The following is a 24,786-nucleotide window of genomic DNA, read 5'->3' as shown; positions in this document are numbered from 1 at the left end:
TTGAACCCACCACCTCCAGCATATGGGACCGGCGCCCTACTCCTTGAGCCACAGGCGCCGCCCATGTTTAACCTTTTCAATCCTCACCAATCCCCATCTTCCGGGTGAGGAAACTGACACACAGTGGGGTTAAGAGACTGTCCTGCCTCTTACAGTGGCAGTCATGGGGCACAGTGGGGACTTGGGGCACTACCTCCGGGCTCCAGAGCCGGTTTAGAGAAGGCTGTGAAGTTGGAGGTTTGTGGCCATTCCTTTGGAGCCTCAGTGAGCAGGTCATCTGCCTACGATTTGCACTTCTAGGATTTGTCCTAAGGAAATGTTCAGACAAGGGTTCCACAGTGAATGTTCTGGAGTACCTCACATCCTCAAAGATGCTATTTTTCCTACCCTGTCTCAAGCCCCCCTCCCCATCATTCCTATCCCACTGCTTAGTTCTGTTCTCATAGGCCTTTCCACAGTTGGCAACTGCTTATTGGTTTTCTTGTTTATTAGCTGTTTTCCTGACTGGAATGGAAGTTCCATGCTGGCAGGGAGCTGTTCTATTACCAAAAATAGTACCTGGGACCTAAAGCATATTCAGTCAACATCTCTTTAGTGGAATGAATGAGTCAAGGGCAAACAACCAGGGAAAATTTAAATCTTCATCATTAGGGGATTGCTCAGATGTAGGACATCTGTGCAATAGAAGCTTGCAGTCCTTACAAATGAGTATGCAGGGCATGCCCCTACAGAGAGCGGTGCCCTGCCTGTGTGGAATAAAAATGGCAGGTGACAGCAGGTGGATAATGTGATCTCTGTACTGGCCAGGGCTCCTGGTAGCTAACCACAGCATGTGGTCTACCAAATTCGAGCAGAAAACCAAATACAGAAGGTACCCAAAAAATGTATACACATTTTAAGAAAAGGGGAAAAAAAACGATTACATTTGTAATACATTTGTAATACATTTGACTTCTGCAATTATAAGAGGTACTCAAAGTCACTTGTATTCATTTGTTGTTATTGGCGTATATTGAGTATTACTATTTTATTTTACTTTATTTATTTAGAGACAGAGTCTCACTATGTCATCCTGGGTAGAGTACTGTGGCGTCACAGCTCACAGCAACCTCCAACTCTTGGGCTTAAGAGATTCTCTTGCCTCAGCCTCCCAAGTAGCTGGGGCTACAGGCACCCGCCACAATGCCCGGCTATTTTTTGGTTGTAGTTGTCATTGTTTGGCAGGCCCAGGCTGGTTTCCAACCTGCCAGCTCCGGTTTATGTGGGCAGTGCCCTCGCTGCTGAGCTACAGGCACAGAGCCGAGTATTACAATTTTAATACAGTTTTTTTTCTTTCTTAAAATGTGTATACATTTTGGGGGTACTCTCTGTAGTTTATTACAGCCTATTGCGTAACTCATCCATCCTCTAGGGTACAAAGATGAATCTGTGACAAAACACAAGATTGGAGCCCAACACGTGACTTCTGCCTCACCCTGACCGCTAACTAGTTGCGTGGCCTCTGAAGCAGTCTCCGCACCTCTCTGTTCTCCAGGCTGATGTGGATAATAAAATCTATACTTTCCACACCTTATAACTGTTGTGAGGGCAAATGAGGTGTGAAAGCCTTTGAAAAGTTAAATGAGGACTATGTCATCATCAGGTTTTTAACATCCAGCACAGTTATTTTATTCTAGTGCCGTTGGCACCACTACACCAGCGGGAGCCATTGGGCCTCTCCATTAGCCAACTGGACATTACTAAGCATTAAGGTGCCCGTGGCAGCGATCTGGATAAAAAGGCTGGTAATTCCGGCAGTTGTATTCGCTAAGCTTGTCTTAAAATCATCTTCCGGGTCCTCTCGTGACTTCAGTCACCCTCCCTGTGGGCGGACCTGTGTCTCAGTTTCAGGCTGAGGCTCATTCATCTTGCCATCTTCAGGGAACAGGCCGTTCTCATGTCTGGCACCTACAGCATCGTAGCACAAAGCTTGGCTTCTTCCCTGAGAGTCTTCCCCAAGAAGCATCTTCATAGCCATGAGAGCTGACATCTAGAGCATCTGTTCAAAGTCACAGTCAACCACTATTTCACATGGTTCAAGCAACTGACTAGGTACATGCCAAAGGCCAGATTCAATGCTTTTATGTCCAAATAATTCCATTTTGTACATACCCTCTTTGTATATTAAAAACAAACAAACAAAAAACCTTAGTTTTCATTGCATACCTGTCGTTAAAGGAAGACAGAATTGTGACATGACAAGGAGCTTTAACAAGGTACTGACGTCCTTAAGAACTTTAGTGCTGCTAAAACCAGGCCTGTGCTGCCAGGCGGGGTGATTTTGGTGATTTTCCCATTTCCTGTATGTCCAGCAGCCTTTCCTGGCAGAACTTCCAGCCCAGGAGACTTTCATCTTCATCTTGCATGAAGGATACAATGTCGTTTTGACGCACAGTTTATAGAAGCCGTTGAGCGTCCACACAATCTGTTATGCTAAATCACACCTGGTGTCTGCACAGAGATGGGTCTGGCAAGAGTCCTCACCACTGGGACCGAGGCCTCTGACTCAGAAGCCAAAACATGGCAGTGTTGCAGGGCGCCTGGCTCACTGGCGTGGTAAATTAACCTGCTTGTTCTCACGTTAAATGCTTTATGAAATTTTACTGGGCGCAGAAAGAGGGAAGAAAACCCAAGTGTGTGCCTACCTGGCACCAGTGGAGGAATGAGGCTGCCGAGAAAAGTCGATGTGAAGAGCTGGCAAGAGGAAAAGGTGGAAAGTGCAGTGAAAATCAAGCATAGTGCCAGCCATGGCACTGTAAGATCAGCATCGCTCAAGAGAAACATTTACTCATGAACCGTCGGAGCTCCCAGTGAGCGTGAGCGAGGTCTCCCTGGTATCTCGGGAGGCATCGTGGCAGGCGGTGGGTCCTTCTGTGCGCTGGGTCCCTGATGAGGGCCCTTGGCCTGAACCAAACCTCAGCTTCAGATCTGAGGCTCACCTTTTTTTGAAAAATAAAGTGTCTTGTTAGTCACCATCACCTCCATTCTTCAGTTTGCCCACATTCTATTTTTCTTTTCCTTATTTTAGAAGAAAATAAAATAGACAAAGAGGGTAGGCATAGTGGCTCATGCCTGTAATCCCTGCACTTTGGGGGAACAAAGCAGGAGGATCACTTGAGGCCAGGAGCTTGAAATCAGCGTGGAGAACATAGTGAGACCTCATCTCTACAAAAATAAAAAAACAGCCAGATGTGTTGACACACACCGGTGGTCCTTGCTACGTGGAAGGTTGAGGCAGAGGGATCTCTTTTTTTTTTTTTTTTTTTTTTGTGGTTTTTGGCCAGGGCTGGGTTGGAACCCACCACCTCTGGCACATGGGACCAGCACCCTACTCCTTGAGCCACAGGCGCCTCCCAGAGGGATCTCTTGATTCCAGGCATACAAGGCCTGCAGTGAGCTTTGTTGACACCACTCCACTCTAGCTGGGCAACAGAATAAGACCCTATCTCTCAAAAGAAAAACAACAACAAAACAGAGAAAGAATAGGATGGAAAAGTACTACCCTTTCAAAAACCTACATATTTTCTACCTAAGAGGAAAAAAAGCCCTTTTTAGGTTACAGTTTTCTTTGGGAAAGAATCAGGAAGCAAAACAATCAAAATTAAAACAAGTGAAATAAAACTAAATGAGCCAGGCATGGTGACATGTGCCTATAGTCCCTGCTACTTGGGAGGCTGAGGCGGAAGGGTATTTGAGCCCAGGAGTTGAAGGCTGCTGTGAACTATGAACAGCCATTGTACTCCTGCCTGGCAGCATAATAAGACCCCATTTCTAATAAATACATAAAGAAATGACCAGCTACTATAAAACGAGGGGATGGATATATATTTGAGCTACAGAAATAAAAACAAAGTTGGAACCAACTAGTACTATTGTGTGGCGAGTTGTGTGTTTTTTTTTCCTTTTAGTTTTAAAGCCTCACCTACTTTAAAAGTAGTTTGTGAGAGTAATGATCCAGTTTCACATACCTCCAAGAAATATTTCTCTGTGTTCTATTTCTGCCAATCCATAGCTTATTATGTTACCTGACTTCTTCATTTGTGGCTGCCGGGAGGACTAATTAACGTGCTACTGCATCTAACGTCCTCGTTTGGGGTGCCACTCTGCCACGCGGGGTACAGCTTCCACAGGAAGAAAGGTCACAGACTTGAACCTGCAGCTAGCTGAAATTAGCATTAGCCCAGTGTGTTTAATTGCAAGGCTGTGTGTACCTTGTCGTTAGACATTTATACTTCTATCTGTAAACTTTTATAGCCTCCTATTTATGGAGACACGATTCTTTGTGTCAGCACCTTAGCAAAGTGTTGTGGAAGCAGTTGGCACACAGATAGGGATCCCCGGCAGCGACGTGGGCGCAGCCGAGCTGGTTCATCAGCCCCCTTAGGGCGGCCTCAGAGACAAGCACACCCAACTCGCCTCCAAAATTTGCTGATGGCCAGGGAAACAAGTGTTTTCCTCCACAGAAATCAAGAAACCTTTTGCTTTTTTAAAAAATTAGTTCTTGATATTTAGCTTCGGGGGACAATTTGGATCAGTTTTCAGCAAATGTATCTCAGGTCGGCTTAAGAACTAGAGGAAGTCATCAGTCAGATTATGTGGTGAGCATCATTCTAAAACTGCTCAGGCCGGGAGCAGGGGACATGTCTGTCATCTGACTCCTATCTGGAACCATGGCAAGGCTGCCTCATTAAATCATGAGCAGATCGCTCTTGATTTACCATTAAAAAGAGTGAAAGGCCCACAGACCCTGCCCTGCATGGGTGATCAGTGGCACCTGTGGCAAATGGCACGTTTTCATCCTTATAATGAAGAAAGGTAGGTGCAAGGTCCTTTGATGACACTGTTCCCTTTTGCTTGTTTACTTTTATTCTCCCACGCAGACTGCGACCCAGCAGGAGGGCTTTTAAACCAAAACAGTTAATTACCTCCTCTAACCCAGAGAAGTCAGGAAACATAAATATAGCGAGTTGAGAGGGAGAGGGCAGCTTTGCTCAGGGCTGTACTTTGTACCAGTCGGGGAAGGGAGCCACTTCCTCCATCCTCACCCGGCTGGGCAGGGTGAGACCAATTAGAAGGCATACTCGAGGCGGGGACCTGTGTGCCACTGTGCTGCGGGGTTTCCAGGGCTGTATCAGTGCACCTGACGGTGAGTGTCCCAGATCAGAAACCCATGTGCAAACACCCATTCCGAACACAAGATGGAGTAGCTATAGAGTTAGAGGCCCACCCACTTTCTATGGAAGGAGCTCTTGAGCGGGTGGGATTGAGCAGGGACCTTCTACACCTACAGGGAGGTGGACCTCCCAATGCAGTCAGGGTCTCAGGGCAACTTCTCAGGAGGTACTTCTCAACTGAGCTGCGATTCCCCACCATCACCTTTGCTTCCCACTGGAAAGGAGCCTCAGCCCCCACATACCTCCATCATGGACTCTGCCCTTTAATCCCGTTGCCTTTCTTTCCATCCCAGGCTCAAGCACCCTCCTGACCTACAGTTACATGTGGGACCGTCCGCCTTTCCACTATTCCTCCCTATTCCTGCCTCTGTCCACTCTGGCTTCTGACTGGGTACTGCCCCCTCTTCTCCAAAGTCCCTGCCACCTCTCCCTTGAGCCATCTCAGCCTGCAGCGCGGCCTCTCGCCTCTGAGTCCTGAGCTCCCTCCTATCTGTTCTCCTGTCTCCACCTGTCACTCCTCCTACATGCTTTTCATCACCACAACCAGAAGACCAATTCCCGGAGTTCAACAGGGAGTGATCTATAGCACCTTTCCCTCCCCCTGCCCCAGTCTGTCCCCCGCACCTGGTGTAGTGATAGCATTTGATTAATCCCTCTGGTTAAAACATTTTTAATGTACCCAGACCAGAGTCACCAGGCAGAATCTGGCCATAGGATTCAAGAAGTTTTCTCTTCAGAATCACAAACATTCCTGAAGAAAAGGACATACCCACTCTATTATCTAAATGTTTCTGAGTATTTGGCCTTAAATATAGTTAACAATTAGATGAATGATTGTGTTTTTTGGTTTTCCTCTGGATTTCTCCTGTCATGTAGATGTGTCCAGCGGTCCCCTCAGGAGAGAGCTGGCTGAAGCACCTGGTTCCTCCACTCCCAGATTGCCCTACCTGCAGCAAACCTCCTGGCTCCACCACTTAGCTAGAAACCAGAATTTATAATGCTGCCCTTCCGAGGCTATGAAAACAAATGAAAAAAATAAGATTGGGGCTCAGTGCCCGTAGCACAGTGGTTACAGCACCAGCCACATACACCAAGGGTGGCAGTTTCAAACCTGGCCTGGGCCAGCTAAACAACTGCAACAAAAAAATAGCCAGGTGTTGTGGCAGGCACCTGTAGTCCCAGCTACTTGGGAGGCTGAGGCAAGAGAATTGCTTAAGCCCAAGAGTTGGAGGTTGCTGTGAGCTGTGACACTCTGGCACTCTACGGAGGGTGACATGGTGAGACTCTGTCTCAAAAAAATAAGTACATAAATATATATTTTATGTGTGTGTGTGTATATATATATTTTTTGTTTTTGTTTTTTTTGGAGACAGTCTTACTTTGTTACCCTGGGTAAAGAGCTGTGGCATCATTGCCCACAGCAACCTCTAGAGAGATCTTCTTGCCTCAGCCTCCTGAGTAGCTAGGACTACAGATGCCCACCACCATGCCCAGCTAGTTTTTTAAATTTTAGTAGAGATGAGGTCTCACTCTTGCTCAGTCTGGTCTCAAACTCCTGAGCTCAAGCAATCCACCCACCTTGGCATCCCAGAGGGCTAGGATTACAGGCATGAGCCACCGTGACTGGCCTCATAAATAAATGTTGATAAGACAGAAAATAGGTGTTGATGAAGATGTAGAAAAATCTGAACCTTGGTACATTGCTAATGGGGAGGCAAAATGGTGCAGCCATTGTAGACAACAGTTTGATACTTCCTCAAAAAGCTAAACAGAATTACCATTTATCCCAGTGATTCTCTCCTAAATATGGACCCAAAAGAATTGAGTACTCACAGAGAAACAGTACGCTGTAGTAATAGCAGCATTGTTTGCCAATAACCAAAGTGTGGAAACAATACAAGTTTCCCTCAGCATATGTGTGGATGAACAAAACGAGGTCCATGTAATCAGTGGAGTATTATTCAGCCTTGAACTTCAGATATGTGTTACAACATGAATGAACCTCAAAACATTGTTATGTTTAGTGAAATAAGTCAGAACCAAAGGACAACTTCTGCACGATTTCACTCACGGGAAATATCTGGAAGAGACACTTGAAAAATACAGAAAGTAGATTAGAGGTTCCTACAAGCTGCAGGCAAGGGAGAGTAGAGTTTTTGATCAATGGTAGAGAGTTTCTGTTTGGGGTGATGAAATGTTTTGGAAATAGTGATAATGGGTGCACAAATTGTGAAAGTAATTTTTTTTTTTTTTCCTGAGACAGAATGTCACTTTGTCACTCTTGGTAGAATACTGTGGCATCATAGCTCACAGCAACCTCAAACTCTTGGGCTCAAGTGATCCCCTTGCCTCAGCCCTCAAGTCACTGGGACTATAGGTGCCCACCACAATGCCCAGCTATTTTTATTTTTGATTTTTTTATTAAATCATAGCTGTGTACATTAGTATGATCATGGGGCACCATACACTTGGTTTATCACCCAGCTATTTTTAGAGGCAGGGTCTTGCTCTTGCTTAGGCTGGTTTCAAACTCATGAGCTCAGACAATCCACCCACCTCGGCCTCCCAGACTGCTAGGATTACAGGCATGAGCAACTGTACCCTGCAATTGTGAAAGTAATGCCATTGAACTGTATATTTAAGAATGGTTAAAATGAAAAATTTTATGTCGGCAGTGCCTGTGGCTCAAAGGAGTAGGGCGCTGGCACCATATGCTGGAGGTGGTGGGTTCAAACCCAGCCCCAGCCAAAAACTGCAAAAAAAAAGACAAAGACATTTTATGTCACTTTTTTACTCCCATTTTTTAATGGGCACAGAATTTAAATAGAATCCTTCTTTCATCAAGGAAGATATAAAAATGGCCAATAAGCACATGAAAAGATGCCCAACATCCTCAGTCATCAGGAAAATACAAATCAAAAGCACAGTGAGACCACTTCCCACCCATAAGGGTGACCATCATCAAGAAGGCAGATGCAGGAAGTGTGGGCGAGGACATGGCGCAGCTAGAACCCACACACTGCCTGTGGAAACGTCGCCTGGCTCCGCTGCTTTGGAAGACAGTGGGCAGTTCCTGGAAAGGTTAGGCACATAGTTACCATGTGACTCGGGAATTCCATTTTCTTTTCTTTCTTTTTTTTTTTTTTTTGTAGAGACATAGTCTCACTTTATCACCCTCGGCAGAGTGCTATGGCATCACAGCTCACAGCAACTTCAAACTCCTGAGCTTAGGCTTCTCTTGCCTAAGCCTCCTGAGTAGCTGGGACTACAGGTGCCTGCCACAATGCCCGGCTATTTTTCATTGCAGTTTGGCCAGGGCTGGGTTTGAACCCACCACCCTCGGTATATGGGGCCAGCGCCCTACTCACTGAGCCACAGGCGCCGCCCAGGAATTCCATTTTCTTTTAAGTATATACCCAAGAGATATGAAAATGTATCCACATAAAACTTGTACATGCATGGATGTTATAGCAGCATTTCTACTGATAGCCAAAAAGTGGAAACAAGCTCAATATCCATTCATCGATAGTAAACAAAATGTGCTATGTCCATACAGTGGAATATTATTTGGCCAAAAAAAGGAGGTAAGTACTGATACCTACTACAATGTGAATGAACCATGAAACATTATCCAAAGTAGAAGAAACTAGTCACAGGAAACTACATCTTGCATGGTTCCACTTATGAATTCCAGAATAAGCCAATCTCCAGACAAAAAGTAGACTAGTGGTTGCCTGAGGCTGGGAGGGTTGGGAGGAAATGGGGTGACTGCTAAAGGACGCAGGGTTTCTTTGGAGGGTGATAAGTATATTCTAAAGCTGACTGTGGTGATGAGTGTACATGTGTATGGATGTGCTAAGGACCCACTGAATTGTATAATTTAAATGGGTGAATTTTATCTCATGAAAGTTATTACCAAAAATATCACACACCTAAAAATGATCTTCCCCAAAATTATTTTCCACAAGTAAGAAAGTGAAGTTTAAGTCATTAACTAGTTTTTAACTTTTTACTGTGGAACTATTAAAACACATACAAATGGACAGAGAAAAGTATAAAGAGCCCATATGCTGTCATCGAGTACCAACATTTTAGAGGTAACTTTCTTAAAAAGATTTTTCCAAATTTTTATTATAAAAATTTCAAATGTCAGAAAAATCAAAAGATTGTACAGAGAATACCCGTTTACTGACCCCTGTATTCTCCCACTGATGTTTACTCTGCGTGCCTTCATACACGCCCGCTCATCCAACCTTCCCTCCACCCGTCGATTCATCTTATACTTGATGGTCATTTCCTAGTCAGTTGCAGACAGTAGTATATTTCCCCTTAAACACTTCCCCTTGCGTATAATTGACTAGAATTCAGTATTTGTTTACATTTCTCTTCATGCTTTTGAGGTGAAATTTATGCACAGTGAAATATGCACATTTAAATTATACATCCCATGAATTCTGACAAATGTATAAGCTTCTCTGACTGAAGTTAAGGCCATTGTCCTAACATCTTTGAAAAACTTTTTTTTTTTTTTTTGTAGAAACAGAATCTCACTTTATTGCCTTTGGTAGAGTGTTGTGGCATCACAGCTCACAGCAACCTCCAGCTCTTTGGCTTAGATGATTCTCTTGCCTCAGCCTCCCCAGTAGCTGGGACTACAGGTGCCTGCCACAACGCCCGGCTGTTTTTTGTTGCAGTTTGGCCGGGGCCGGATTTGAACCTGCCACCCTCGGTATATGGGGTCGGCGCCCTACTCACTGAGCCACAGGTGCCGCCCGACTTTCAAAATAAATTGTTTTCATAGATCTGTTGTATGTTTGGGGTTTTTTGGGGTGGGGGGTAAGGTTTTCTCTTTTGCACATAAACCTCTGAGGGGCAGAAAGGCCAATTATATATTTCAAGCTACCCATCCATAAACATCCTGAGCCGTCTTATCCTTTGAATGAAAGCTGATTTAGCACTTTACTATAAACCTGGGTTTTAATGTATCTTTTGTGATTAGCACATCAAAAACTTTGCTTTACCAAAACCTTCATTTTCAGAGGAAACAGAATGCCTGGCATGTCATAGTTGGTGAGATGAATCAACACATGAAATTTTAAGCCAGTTAACACACAGTATGTTCAATGTGGAGGATTTCCTGTCTCTCAAAAATAGGCAAACCGAGACTTCTTTTTCATGTGGAGAAAATAACGGGAGAGAACACTCAACACTATATCACCTTGCCTAATGAAACAGACTACCACGTTGTAATAATCAGTGAGAATTCATTTGCTTTTTTTCCCAAGGCAGTCTCCGTCTCTGTGATCATTATTACAGTGAATTTTTATATGTACATAAGAAAGATCCAGCATAATTGACTAGTTATGACGTTTTATGTCAAAATGACTAGCGTGCTGTTTTTTTAATATATAAATGTATAAAAAGAAGTCATATAAAAAAGGAGATTCTTAAATGGAACAATTCGCTCCAATGTTTATTTTAAACCCAACTTGATCTTGACAGGTTCTGCTCCAAATGTGGACCTCCTCCGTACCTGCGACATCATTTTACAAATTAGAGAAAATAGACACGAGATGAGATAGACAGATTCAGAAAAGATAGAATTTGGCGATTTGCCTTCTGTGGGATGAAAGCATTAATCATACTTTTTAAAAATTACAAATGTTGTGTATCTCCCAGGAGTCTAGAAGGTCTTTCCTATTTCTTAATTACCAAATCTCAAGTCGGCCGCGTAGTTTGCTCCTAGGAGTCTGAATTGTCTGTGATTTTCTCTGAAAACAAGTATACAGTAACATGCAAGGTTTAGGGGGAGGGTGGAAGGTGAAGTGAAAGGTGATAATTCAGATGTTATGAAACTGTGATAATGCTACTATTTAAGGCACTTATTTGGGTATGCTTATATTTTGTAGTTTTATAAATAAGCCCAAGGGGCTCCTCTTGGTTGTCACAATCCTCCTTGAATCTCGTATCCTGTCTGTCTCATCCTATCCGACAGTAGAATTGATGCTGCTCTAATCCCTGGAAGTTTGGAACTAATGAACTGACTGCTGAGCTGCCGCCACGGAGCGTGGTCCCAAACTATACTGTACTTCACACTCGATTTATTCTCCAGATGGTGAGACTGTGCCGCCCTGCCGCGAGGGACCACCTCTTCCACTGGAGTGTAAAAGTGGACGGATGTTGTTTTCTTTGCAGATTTGATCATTCTGAGCTAGAAACTTATGAGGATGATTAGTTATTAGCTTTAATGGGTGCCAATTGAACCAACTGCATGCGTATTTTCTCCTTTAATTTCAGAGTCTGCAGGTCTCGGTGATGGTTGATTTATCTGCTTTCTTACGTTCCCAGAGCATGTCTCTTCCCCAGGTGATAGGAATCCAGTCTCTGAAATCATAGCACGCCTTGGTTCCTGGCCCAGACAGAGTCACATAATACGGTGGCTTATGGATAAGGACAAGTTTATTAGCCACTGGTCCACTGCACTGAGCAGCCCATGGCATGAAATATCTTTTGAAGGCAGAAACTTTGGGAACACCATTTTTTAGAACAGGGGCCTGCAAAGATTCCAATCTGTGCCAACTTTCTTCCTGACCTCTGCAGAGTCCATCTCTGGCATCACATACCATCTAGGACACACTATGGTAATCAGTCTCTTCAAAGATCGAATGTAACAGTTGATGAAGGCCTTAATTCCCTTTTTCAGTCTTTTCCAGCTTGTCAGATGTTAGAGGGACAAGTTCATTCCACAGTGAGAATGGTTTAGCAAGGCTGTCCTGTGCCATCAACACATTTAGAATATAGACTCTTTTAAACTTCATTGTGAACAACATGTATTGCTCCCAAGATGTTAGCACCCCCAGAAACATTCTTTTGGGGGTGGCCTCTTTAATTTCCTTATCTTCTTTCTCCATGAAGTACTTACCTCCCAATAATTTCAGCAGATCACTCTGAGGACCCTTCTGAGAGATGGGTATCTGCCGGGCCACCTCTTGCTAATTCACCTAAGGTGGAGATTGGAAGATGGTCAGGGCCAGCCAGGAGCCAAAGGGGAAGAGAGAAGATGAGGAAAGCACGGAGCGGATGGGGCCATACAGATGGCAGAGATGTAAGAGAGAGGGCAGCAGGCAGGAAGGTGGATGTTGTGCAGAGACAGAATGTACGTAATTTCTTCCTTTTAACAACTGGGGGGACTATGTAACTCTTTCTAACTGAACACCCAGAACTAAACTTAATGTTCTTAGAAACTGCCTTCCTCTCAACCCAACAGATGGCGTGGTGTGTTTGCTAGCACAGTAACATATTTCACCCTTAATATACCAAAAGGGAAAAAAAAAAAAAAAAAAAAACCAACATGCCTATTGGTTGGTGTAAATTCAGTGAAGTTGTTGGATATTTTGGGATACATACCAGAGGGCTGCAGGCTTAGTTTATGTAAATTATAACAAGCAACAGCCTGTTAATAAGGGTGTTGTGTGGCAATATACCTCCAAAGCCGTCATCTTTTTTTGGAAAGGTACAGAATGATGAAGTGGAAAGAGCTTAGTTTTCATTCTGAGCCAAAAAAAAAAGAAAGTCTAATATAATGCTGAGTATTCACTGCTCATTATTATAATATGAAAAGTACTAATCAGATTATGACTAAAATTGGAATTAGGTGCTTCATTTGCAGCCAATTTCACAAGGGCTGAATTTTACTAAGTAACCTGGAATGTGCGGAAACCATGGCAATCTGACTTTAGATAAAAATCACAAACAGGTTTAGAACACGAGCTTTGAACAAACAGTCCCCTTCAAATCCAAGGGAAACAACCGAATAGCTTAGAGGTCAAATTTTATTTGACACCAACATTAACATTTAGTGAGGGACCTGCAGCCTTCGGGCCATATGTGGCCTTCTGGATCCTTGAGTGTGGCCTTTTGACTGAATCCAAATTTTACAGAACAAAACCTTTTATTAAAAAAGGTGCAGCAGAGAAAGGGAAAGAGGAAGCTTTTCTTGCCTCCTTTGGTGCTTAAAAAAGAACCATCTTAAAATCAGAAAGTTCCCCCAAAAGCCCCAAAGATCTAGTAAGTTCATTTCAATTCCCCTTCACTCTGTCCCAGTAGATACTTTGCAAGGCTGACTTGCCAATGAAAGGTAACCTGGAAGTTGAAATGTTTACAAACTGCAGCAGTCCCGAGGTCTCTGCAGCTGCACAGGCTACATGATCTAAAAGCATGCACAGCCAAAGGGCTGGAAGCAATTCTCCTAGCAGCTCCACACAGCCTTAGAACCATGATCTTGAGCTAACTTCCGCCTTTCATCTTCAGGATTTTCACATTTAGTGGCTCTAACAAGAGCATATATAAACTCAGTGGATGTATTTTACATCTGTGGGATAACCCAAGGGAAGATGTGAAACCAAGCCACGTTTGGCTGCGTTGTCTCTGTCTTGAGCAGTACATGCTCTCTTGCTTCTGTCCAAGTTTGGCCTAATTATTGGCAGTTGAAGCTCTGTAAATCAGGACCCACAGAGCTGTCCTAAACTGTCCTAGGTACTATTTCCATCTGACCTGACAGCTTTTTTTTGTGTGTGTGTGTGTTTTTTTTGGCTGGGGCTGGGTTTGAACCCGCCACCTCCGGCATATGGGACCAGCACCCTACTCCTTGAGCCACAGGTGCCGCCCTGACCTGACAGCTTTAAGCTACTGTTTCCTCCCACCATTTAACTCAGACCACATTTGGGAGCCTTCCTTCCCCGTACTCAGTCACAGACCTACGTCCGTCTGGTTTAAATCTGCTGTCCTGGGTTGTCTTGCTGGTTGGGCCGAGACTCAGTATTGACATAAATAATTCCGTTTTTTTGTCTCTACTTTCGTTTGCTATTTTCTTAAATAAGTATTACTTTTCAAATGACTGTATATCGCTAAGACTTTCTTTTAAAACCACATTCATCAACACTGAGAAGCTTTAAAGTTTTATTAGTACCATAAAACCCCTTCCCAAATGGAACTACTTTTGATAAGTGTTCATTCTGATAATGAGAATTTGTTAAGGGCTGTTGGCAAGTTGGAGGAATTTGGTTTTGAAACTAAAATTGGCAGGAAGTAATGACCCCCACGTGCTTTCTCTCTCTGGACTCCAGCCTCCCCCCTTCAACGTTGTCCTTTCTTGTCCCCACCCCACAGTCATCACCCCCAACCCAAAGCCAATAAATAACTGACCTGGTTTCATACAGTTTTTCTGGGCACAAATTCAAATACTAAAGCAGACTTTCAACCTTGCAGAGACTGTCAAATCAAAGAAAAAAATATATTCGTCAGCCACTTCATGATGGGATTTCTTGGTGATTACCTTCTACCTGAATAAGTTGGAGCTTTTTCGGAGTATGCATTGTCAAATTCCTGTGAGCATCTTCTTAATTGAGTGTCAAGATTCAACTCAGTTGCAAAAAATAAAATAAAAAAGTAGAGTAAAAAAGCATGATGCATGTGGCAAGAGAAAAACAAATCCTTGTATTTTCCACAGTGTAAATATGCTGACAGACAAGACTGCCATGAGCTAGATGTTATCCAATTTCTTATGTTTATTAAATGAGAAAATGCAGGCAAAGGAACCTAACAGAACTTACTTAGCTCAATGCAATGAAAAATCATCAATTAATTATTTTACGCTGGAAATATGGTGATGAGCAAGATGACACTACTGAAGTTTACCAGTATGCATTATGGCAGATCTCGGCTATGTTGTAATAGCCATCTTGAATGAAGTCTAGAGCTCAATCGCCTATCAGATTTGATGACTTCTTTCAAATATCGTTTATTTGGTGGACAGGAAATACAGGGAGACCATAAAGTTCATGTGCAATTTTTAATTGCACATTATTATTACTATTTTTTTTTTTGAGACAGAGTCTCACTATGTCGCCCTCAGTAAAGTGCTGTAGCATCACAGCTCACAGCAACCTCAAACTCTTGGGCTTAAGCGATTCTCTTGCCTCAGCCTCCCAAGTAGCTGGGACTACAGGTGCCTGCCACAACGCCCGGCTATTTTTTTTTTTTTTTTTGGCAATTGTCATTGTTGTCTTTAGCAGGCCCAGGCCAGATTCAAACCCACCAGCCCCAGTGTACGTGGCTAGCGCCCTAACCACTGAGCTATGGGTTCCGAGCCTGCACACTATTTTAAATTGCACATGAACTTGATGGCCACCCTGTATACAGATATAATAATGGTGCTCTGAGTCCACATTAACAGTTTCATAGACCATTCGATTGTGTTCCCTTCGATGATAAAAATCAACTTAGGAGATACATTTTTATGGACACTTTTAGAATGAAGCTCGACTAAGAATTGTAAAAACTCTTGAAGACTTTGATCTGGGCCCAACTGAAAAGTGTGTGAGAGTCAACTCAGTGTCCAGTGGTCTGGCCGAAAAAGACCTAGAGACCCTTCTGCAATCCCGGGTCCTTCCTTCCAGCCTGATGCTACCAAAGGTGGAAAGTCCCGAAGAAATCCAATGGGTGAGTAGCTCATGCTTTGCTTTAAGGCTCAGGACCAGCTAAGGAGTAGGAAAAAGAAGGATTTGGGTGCCATAGGTTTTGAAAATGCCTACACACATAGAGCAGAGAGGAAAGGAACTGAGGAAAAAAGAGTGAGTGTAAGAGATAGTTCCTTTTGCACAAGGAGAACCTGGCTTTGCCCCAAATGTAGTATGGAACCACTCCACTTCTGAAACGGTGCCTCTGCTTGGTGACTGGATTTGTGATTTGGACAGAACAGCCTCTTCCATAGCCCTCCTTTAGCAATGCCTGGAAATGAGGTTGCCTGAGAATTTCATCCCTTCTTCCACCCTGCAGGGCCCTGAGCCAAGGCCTCCACCTGGAAGAGGTGTGACGTAAATGACTCTTACTGCGAGTCATTTGAAGTCATCATAGGCAGTGACAGCACAGTAGCTGCATATGAAGAAATGAACTCAAAGAAGGGGAGAAAAAGGTCGCTCCTCAGGGCAACCAGAGGAGTAAACAGGAAGCTTGTAGCTAGTGGTTTTAATTAGCGCAGATATTATTTCCTGCACAGTTCTCTGGTGCATCCTTTTTAAATTGCTGACAGGTGTGTTTGCGTTTCATGACAGACATTTCGGCCAATAAAAACCTGAAATATAAAATGGTTGGCATGTCAAATTACTTAAGAAAACTTCAAAAATGGGCCTAATTATACTATGATTGTTTTAATTGTGAAGATGGGGGCTAGGTTTTATTTGGAGATTCTGCAGATCCCTACTGAATAAAATAATATTTCCTTGTGCCATTCCAGGGCAAACAGCCTATGCAATGTGAATGCTGGGGGTGTTTGTGGTCAGGGTTCGTGGGCAGTGGTAGTTTTGAAGCCACATCTAGAATTATCTCAAAGGCTGCGGGTGCAACCACAGCCATACACGATGTGGCTGTAACACCTGAGGAAGTGCTCACCTTTTTCATGTATTAGGATATGATGGGTCAGTGCCTTCCGCTGCCACATGTGGCTACTGAGCATTTGAAATATGGCCAGTGCAAATTGAGATGTATCAGAAGTGCAAAATACACAGCTGATTTTGAAGACTTGGACCCACCCCCCCAGAAAAAAAATGTAAAATATCTCAATTACTTTTATATTGATTACACATTAAAATGATACTATTTGACCTCTACTGGATTGATTACAAGGCATTAAAATTAAATTCACCTGTTTCATTTCACGCTTTTAATGTGGTTGCTAAAAACTTTATATATGTAGCTGTCATTCCGTTTCTATTAGACGGCTATGTTAGATTCTTCTTGAAGGCCCGTATTCAAGGACCAATATTTGCTTACTAAACTGAAGTTCTTCTCTCTAAGGTTACCCTCAGATGCTGGGAGATGCTGGTTAGATTATGTTAATATCATCGAAGGCTCTGACCCCATTCAGATATGTCTTAAATTGATTGAAATGGACCCTGGAGTCACTGTTCCCTTTCGGTTTCATAGTTAACGCCTATTTATCACCGTTGTTACCCTTAATTTCAGATGGGGGAGACCCATCCAGCCCCCTCTTAATTTCAGATGGGGAGGACCCACCCAGCCCTCAGCTCCTGCTTCTGTTTGCTGTTTGAAAATCCTTAGATGTGAAAAACCTATGGAACTCTACATAGGACTTGTAGTTAACAGAAGTCTTTTTGGCTGTTTATTTTCCCCTCTCCGTTTGTATTTATGCGAAGCATAAAGCCCAGAGCCCGATGCACAACTGAAAGATGGGCTTACTTGTTTTCTTTTGTGTGAGAATCTCTTGCTCGCCTTTTGTCGCTAGTGTGGGTTCTTGTTTGACTGGCACGGCTTATTGGACTATAACAAGCGTAACTCTGCCTCCTTTGTCGGGGGACAATTCTCCCACAAATCCTGAACAGTGTGCATTCTTCCCGCACACTATCGGGTGTGCACTGGAACTGAAGGCATTGCTGAGCCCTGCGTCTCTGTCTCCTCCCCACTCTCTTTGTGATTCTCCCCCTTCTCCCCTCCCCCCCACCCCAGCCCCTCCACCTCGCTGAAATGAACACTTTACCAGGCCGGAAACATTTAATCGTCTCCTTTTGAAAAAATTAATTGAAACTTCTCCACTAGTTACCTTTTGTGTTAGTACTTAATGCAATTTTTTAAGAAAGAGGGGGAGGAGGAGGAGGAGGAGGATGGGCTAGAATATTTAATTTTAAAATGCCTCTATTGGCTTAAAAACCAGAGGCATTAGAGGGTTTTTTCCTCACTAAGAACAGAGACTCTATTGTAAAGTGTTTACCTAGTTTTAAAGTTTGTGATTTTTGTAGTTATTACTATTATCACAAAGAAGGGAGCAAGTAAACTGTGCAAGTTTTCTTTTTTTTTTCTTTTCATGAAGGGGAAAAAAATCTACACATTTAACAATGAAACCACAGATATTTCACTACCATGTTTTTCTAGCTTACTTGAGAAATAAATACTGCGCATTTTGTCCCCTTACACCCTTCCTGCGACTTTGGAGTGTTACTCCTTTCCTCCCCCTGAAAAGTTGCAGAGGATGCAGTGATGCTGCGCTGCCCGAGGTGGGGGCAGTGGGAGCAACTGGGAATAATTCTTCATTACTGAAAGCTGTGATTTATTTTAGCCTAATTGTAAAGTTACTGCAAATTGCTCAAAAGCTTTTTAAAGATCCCAGTGATTAGATTTTTGGTGGTGGTGGTGTGTGTGTATGGGGGGGGGGGGGGTTGCACAGGCGAGGAGGGGCAGCTAAAAGGGGAAATAACACCTCTAATCCCGCTTCTGGTAAATAGGCTGCCAGCTTTTCAAATGAGTTTCCTTTCTATTAGTCAGAATATTATGCTAAGCCTTAAGCATTAGTTTTTTTATGTTGCCATAGCAGCCTTATTCCTGCAGGGTGGTGACCTGTGATGATTACAGTACAAAGCTTATAGGGTCTTGAAACCCCCTTTGAAGATGAAAAGTCTTTGATGGTTTATATTTATGCAAATCTCTTAGATATGATTTACCCAACTGAGACTGAATGGAGAGATGATTAAAATTCCCTTTTCCTTTGATATCCATTAATAGCTGAATATTCCTTAAATTTAAAATGGATATATATGTTTTCATCTTTATTTACAAAAATATCTTTATCATACCTGTGTTTCTTTTTTGTCTCCCCGTATCTTGGTAGATCTAGATAGACATAATAGATTTACAATTTAGAGTGTATTTTTCCCCCTTTTGAAAGGTGGGGGTGGGGGGGATCTTTGCAAGAGCTTTTGTATGTTTCCAGATGATAGATTTTGGAATTTGGGCTACCCCACTGGCAGCGCAGAGCTAGCTGTGAACTGGTCTCATGGAAAAAATTGGCGAGCTTTGGTCTTCAAAGAATTAAACTTCCTTTTTAAGGTCTTCCTAGGTAAGCTAAAAAATTACGAAGAAAAACCTTGTGAACAAAGGGTAATGGTGTTATAATGAATAATATGGATTCCAAGTAGAAGGCTGCTGAACAGTCAGGACTGGGCAGAAAACAAAAACAGAATGGCAGGTGGAGTGAGAGCCTTCCTTGTTTCAAAGGGCCTACCATTTGCATTTAAGGAAGTGAGGCTGAGAGGTCTTAAGTAAATATGTTTTCAGGGAAAGCATTTAAACTGAGAGTCTGTCCGTTCAGTTCCAACTCCTAGGCCTCAAACTGCTCCTTTAGGGGAAAAATTGTAATGCTTGAGGTTTTACTGTTTAGTTTGGTGGGAAGTTAGTCACCTTTTTCTTTGGTTTTTCTTCTTAGTCGTCTTTTTTTTTTTTTTTTTAATTCTTTCATGTGAAGGAAAGAGGCTAGGATATTACTTCCTCAGGTCAAAGACTTAAATCCCACTTTCACATCTACATTTCAGTGATTGTACATTTTTTCCTTTCTAATCACCTATGACACTTTTGATTTTAGTTTTCAGACAAATTTTCATTCCACTTAAAAGGACGAAAACTTGAACAACCAATGAACTTAATCCCTTTTGTGGAAACTGCAATGGGTTTGCTTAATTTTAAGGTAAGAAAATCATAATATGGTTAATAAATTAGTATTTCATTTATGGCCTAAAGAGAACTTTTGTTTTCAATTCGAACATCTACTTAAAATATTTTTCTAGAAAGATTTATAAGCAAAGGAAACCTACAGCACCACTTGTTATCTATAATAGTCTAAAAACCAGGTTGTCAGCATCTTAGAAAACAAAGAAATCGGTTAAGTAGAAAGGAAAAGTTTCCCAGTCCAAAACAGTTAAATGAAATATTCATCTATTCCTAGTAAGAATTTTAATTAATCACCCTATAAATATATACTTTGAATTATTACATTTATAGGCTAAACATGGAAAATTTTATTTTGTCATACTTAGGAATTAACTTTGAGTTGTTCTTTTCTATCAATTGCCTTTTCATTAGGAAATATTCTGGCCTCCCTATGCTAACATTATCCATAATATCTAGCAGATAAGATTGTGTAAGTTCATGTACACAAAAAAATTGTAGTATATTATTTCAGTTTGCCACATTAAAACATAAAACATTTTCTAATACACAATCACAAAGATTCGCTGATCCAAGTGTTTTCAACTATTGTGTGTTTGCATTAAACTACCTGCCTTAACAAATTCATAGCTAGCTCACATTTTTAGCCCCTTTCAGTGGGTTTTTATATTGTTTTCCAAAATAAGCCCTTCATTCTACCTGACCTGTGAACAGTCAACCTAGCACCCCCTTCTCAGAGTTCCTGGCCTACCTTTTTATTTTTTCTCCAGAGGCCAGAAGACAAGAAATCACTAAAAACATAGGAAAAAAGGTAGCTGAACTGTACTGGAGAGAGAATATTGAGCAAGAGGAAACTTGGAGACGGGTGGGGCGGTGCAGGAGGGGCCGGGTGCAACTGTTTGGGGAGCTGCTATGAGCCTTCTCTCCTCATCAGCTTGTTTACACAACTAACCACAAGTTCTTCCAGCCCATCCTAGAATCCTCAGAAAATAATCAAAAGCACATCTCTTACGTGCAACTAAATTCATACAGTGATTTAATTTTAAGTGCCATTTCATCATTTTATTCCATAATGTACTTAGAAGCACTTATAACTCCTGAAATAAATCAACAGTGTCCCTACCGCTTCCTCATTTTCTTTCCCACCTACATATATTAGAAGGTTATATCTCCACCGCTTGAGATTTACAGCTATGTCCACAACAAATGTCATTAATCTTTACTTTCATATATAAATGTCAAAGTTGCTTTATTAACACATCTCGGATGGACTTGTTGCATTTTTATTTTCCCCTCTGGAATTGTAGGTTTTTGTATTAGATGTCTTTAATCCTGAGACCATTTACTTGATCCTAATACAAATAATCCAATTAGTTTGATTTAAAAATTCCATGCTTCTCTCTTATGGTTTAATGTTTATTATTTGAGAATCTCTTAAAGCCAAGACAAATTTGGGGAAAATATAAATAACAGTGCAGTCAACATCAGTAAACTCAAAGATTCTCTAGAAATGAGGTGAACTACAATTTGAATATTGTTAACTCTATTGATAAATTGTAATAACCATATTAATATACATTAAGCAAAGCAATTATATACAGTATCTTTATCTTTGATGATATTAACTTCCTCTCAAAGAGGGTAAATTTGGGCTGCACTTTAAAGACTGCTTTCAGCCAGACTGCATTGAGGGGTTATTCTGTTTCTGATGGACACTGTGCTTCGCCTCTCACGAATGCATTTCTGTGAGACTTGGTTCTGTTCTGCTCTCTTCTAGGCTGTGTGTGAAGAAACACTAAAGACTGGGCCTCAAGTGGGTCTTTTTCTAGATGCAGTCGTTTTTGGAGGAGAAGACTTCCGAGCGAGCATAGGTGTCAAAGATATGTGTGTGTGTGTGTGTAATTTTTTCTTTGCCCCTCAGGAACGGACATTTACATGACAATGTATATTTTGCCAACCATGATAATGGTTTTTCATAACAACCGAATGGGCAACACTTCCTCATAATTTAGGGCCCCTCTTAGCTGTCCTGCTTCCAGAACTGTATTATTACCTCCGTTCATTTATAAAATACATAAAAGCCTGTTGCAGCCTCGGGCATGCTCAGGAGTATACGGCATCTACTTTGCTCCTAATAAGTATATTATGTGAACAGCCCCACCATTGCTTAAATATTTTGTTTTTACCTCAGTCTGAACGCTGCCTGTCTAGCTCTAATTTAAAGGCAATTTCACATGGGCTGTAATGAATTGTTTTCTACATCATATGTAGTAGGTAAATACTATTTAAAATAGAGTTCAAATGTCTTTTAAAATCTATTTCAGGACTCTTATCATTAAGCATTTACTGTACTGAAGCATTGCTGGGTTTTTACCGAATCTCTGGAGCCTTGTACTTGAGGCATGGAGTGTTTATCTAACTAGAGACTGAGGCTTTTAGAAAAGAGGCCAAGGCCACAGCGCGTTTTCAGAACCACAGCCACAGTGACCTGCAGACAGGCACTTTCCCTGCGCAGTGAATTCCATGGTCCAGATTTAAACAGTGACACCCTCCCATCGCCGCAGGATGAAAAAAAAGGAATTTGTTTTAATACCAGTCTTTCCAGGAGACTTTTGTGTACCTGACAGTTCAGTGGACTACAGAAAGCATCTTGGCACTTTCCGCCCCCTCCCCCTCTCAAAATGCATTCCCTTCCGTTCCTCCAAGTTCTCCATCCAAGAAGTATTTGGCTCAGACGTCAGTGAAGACAGGGCCCTGCAACCACAGCGCCAGCAGCAATTCTGTGCTTGGAGTGGGGGGAAGGTAACCGGTTCCCTGCACAGCTGCATGGCCACCTTTTGTGGTGCTATCTTTGCACTGACACTGTTGAACGATGGTAAGAAGGGAAAAAGTATATCAGGAGTCAGTCGTGACCCTAAATCTACCTCCTGAGGTGGAGGAGGGGCCTTTTCTTAATCCTTACAAAAGCCATCGTGTTGCAAGGTGCCTTGCCAGTTAAATAGACACATGTATGACATTTAATTTTGCCTCTTCCTCTGTATTTGAATAATTATTTTGCTCAGGAGCAGTCCCCAGGGGTACACACATATCTTTCCAAACTGAGTTTTGGTGATCACTGTCTTAGTTCAGTTTCCCATGCTAAAGGCTCTTTTTTCTATCAATCTCCCACTTTCAGGTGCAACAAGTAGCAAAGACACTCAGGATATCCTCTACGCCCGACAAAAGATTGTCGTCACAGCGAAGGCCTTTGGCCTACAAGCCATAGACCTGGTATACATTGACTTTGGCGATGCAGAGGGGCTTCTTAGACAGTCTCGAGAAGGAGCGGCCATGGGCTTCACTGGTACGATGCTTGATGATGTCTTAGAAAACAGTGTCTAGATTAGCAAGCATTTTTTTATTTAAAATAGCATTTTAACCAGCAACGACCATTTCTAATGTTGTCAGATCCCTCGTGTATTTATTCCACTCTTTGAAATATGAAAAAGCCACGCAGGGCAAAACCTGCCAAATACACTGTCTTATTTTTCTTTGGTTCTGCAAGACAAAAACAAATCCCTCATTTTAATTCTCTTCATATTAGTTACCATCTTTTTTCTGTCCTTTTCACTATTTTGTTGCACTTTTGGCTGACCTGAGGGGAAGTGTGAGGCTGTTATGGAAGTATCTTTGAGTGAATTGCCCTAAGAATTTCAGTCGATAGCTAGAAGAAAAATTTCCTAAACTATTAACTCATTTCCGTTGGTGACATTGTCTTTGATTTGTTGTTTTGCTCATAACTAGTTTTTGTTCTTCTGCCACGTCAAGCCCCTCCCTTCTCCCCCATCTCCCAGTAAGTGTCTGTGCACCTGGCGACACCTGCGGGCGTCGGCTGGCACTGGGAGCAGCGGGTCCCTCGCAATTCGGTCTGGGGCACAGGTGGGCATCTGGTGATTGGTGTGCCCGATTACTCAGACCCCATGAGCCGGGAACAACTGAAAATTGTGTTTTTGCAACAGAAATCTATTTTTTGAGAAACCACAACTCATTTGCAATCACGCACGTATACTCCCGCACACACACAGGCAACCATAGACAAATAACACCATAGGCTCTTATTCTTATTTGTTTTTGTGATGAAAGTTCTAAGAATATTAATATCAGACATGTACCCAAGTAATAAGGAAGAGAGACAAGCATCCTGATACCTAAATATTTTTAGGTATTCTAAATATTTTTGAAAGGTACCAAGTTAAGGGTTACTGATAGAAACATTTCATAAAGTGGCCTTAAATGTAAAAAACATTTTAAGGGATGATGACTTAACCCAAAATAAAATGGAAAGACTTAAGAAGCAATTTTAGTTATATGAAGAAGATATATTAGACTTAAAGCTCTGGCATTCATTTTCATGTTTTTAACATGGAGAGCTAAGATAAATATCCCCTCCAATTTTTAAATAAATAAATAAATGCGATCCCTTACAGGGAATTATCTTTCAGTGATCTGAACTATTAATATGCATACAGGAGCTCCCCCACCGTCCCAAGTTTCACAGTGATTGAGAAAGAAAAGAGTCCCTCTGCCACACGTCCTCATCCTCGGACTCTTAACGCTCGTCACTGCCTCCTTCCAACGACTGCTTAGGATGTGGCCCAAATGGAAAAGTTGGAGAAAAACTCCATGAAATTTATCTAATAGACCCTGATGTTGTTGGCCCAAAATGGCCCAACATTAGCTGCCAGGCAGCCAGATGTTGCTCTGAAATGGGAACTAATTCAATAAAGGAGAGAAAGCATTGACTCAACACTGGCCTCGCTCCCCATCACTCAGTACAAGCAGGGTTTCCCCAGCCTCCTCTGGGGAAAATGTTTGCTCCAGACCTTCTAAGGGAGCTTGAGAGTCTCTCCACGATACAGCACTGATTTAAATCGGTCCCTAATTCAATCACAGAAGACAAGCTATTTCAAATCAGGCTTAAATTTCTAGACTGTGCCCAGCTCAGCACGAGGAGCTTATGGACCTGGCACTATTGTTTCTCCACAACAGGGTGTATTAAATAGCAAAAGAAAAAAAGAAAGAA

At 42.3% G+C, this 24,786-nt stretch overlaps 1 protein-coding gene and 1 long non-coding RNA gene across 7 annotated transcripts in view; one reads left to right on the top strand and one right to left on the bottom strand.

Annotated features, from left to right (window-relative positions):
• Positions 1-24,786, bottom strand: part of LOC128566530 (uncharacterized) — a 111,812-nt gene that overhangs the window by 8,738 nt on the left and 78,288 nt on the right. The gene's annotated exons all lie outside the window — the stretch shown is intronic.
• The window catches only part of CLYBL (citramalyl-CoA lyase), a 272,508-nt gene that overhangs the window by 223,349 nt on the left and 24,373 nt on the right, over positions 1-24,786 (top strand). For all 3 annotated transcript variants that reach the window (XR_008374574.1, XM_053563348.1, XM_053563347.1), the window contains exons 3-6: positions 15,525-15,713; positions 19,642-19,743; positions 21,502-21,595; positions 22,900-23,067. Coding sequence is in view for 2 of the 3 variants with exons in the window: in XM_053563348.1 (XP_053419323.1) it covers positions 15,525-15,713; positions 19,642-19,743; positions 21,502-21,595; positions 22,900-23,067 (553 nt within the window). In the remaining variant the exon portion in view is untranslated. The remainder of the gene's footprint in view (positions 1-15,524; positions 15,714-19,641; positions 19,744-21,501; positions 21,596-22,899; positions 23,068-24,786) is intronic.

Source organism: Nycticebus coucang, chromosome 15, assembly GCF_027406575.1.
Source record: "Nycticebus coucang isolate mNycCou1 chromosome 15, mNycCou1.pri, whole genome shotgun sequence".
Lineage (NCBI taxonomy): Eukaryota > Metazoa > Chordata > Mammalia > Primates > Lorisidae > Nycticebus > Nycticebus coucang.
Note: the sequence above shows the minus strand (reverse complement) of the source record. Positions and strands in the feature narration are given on the sequence as shown.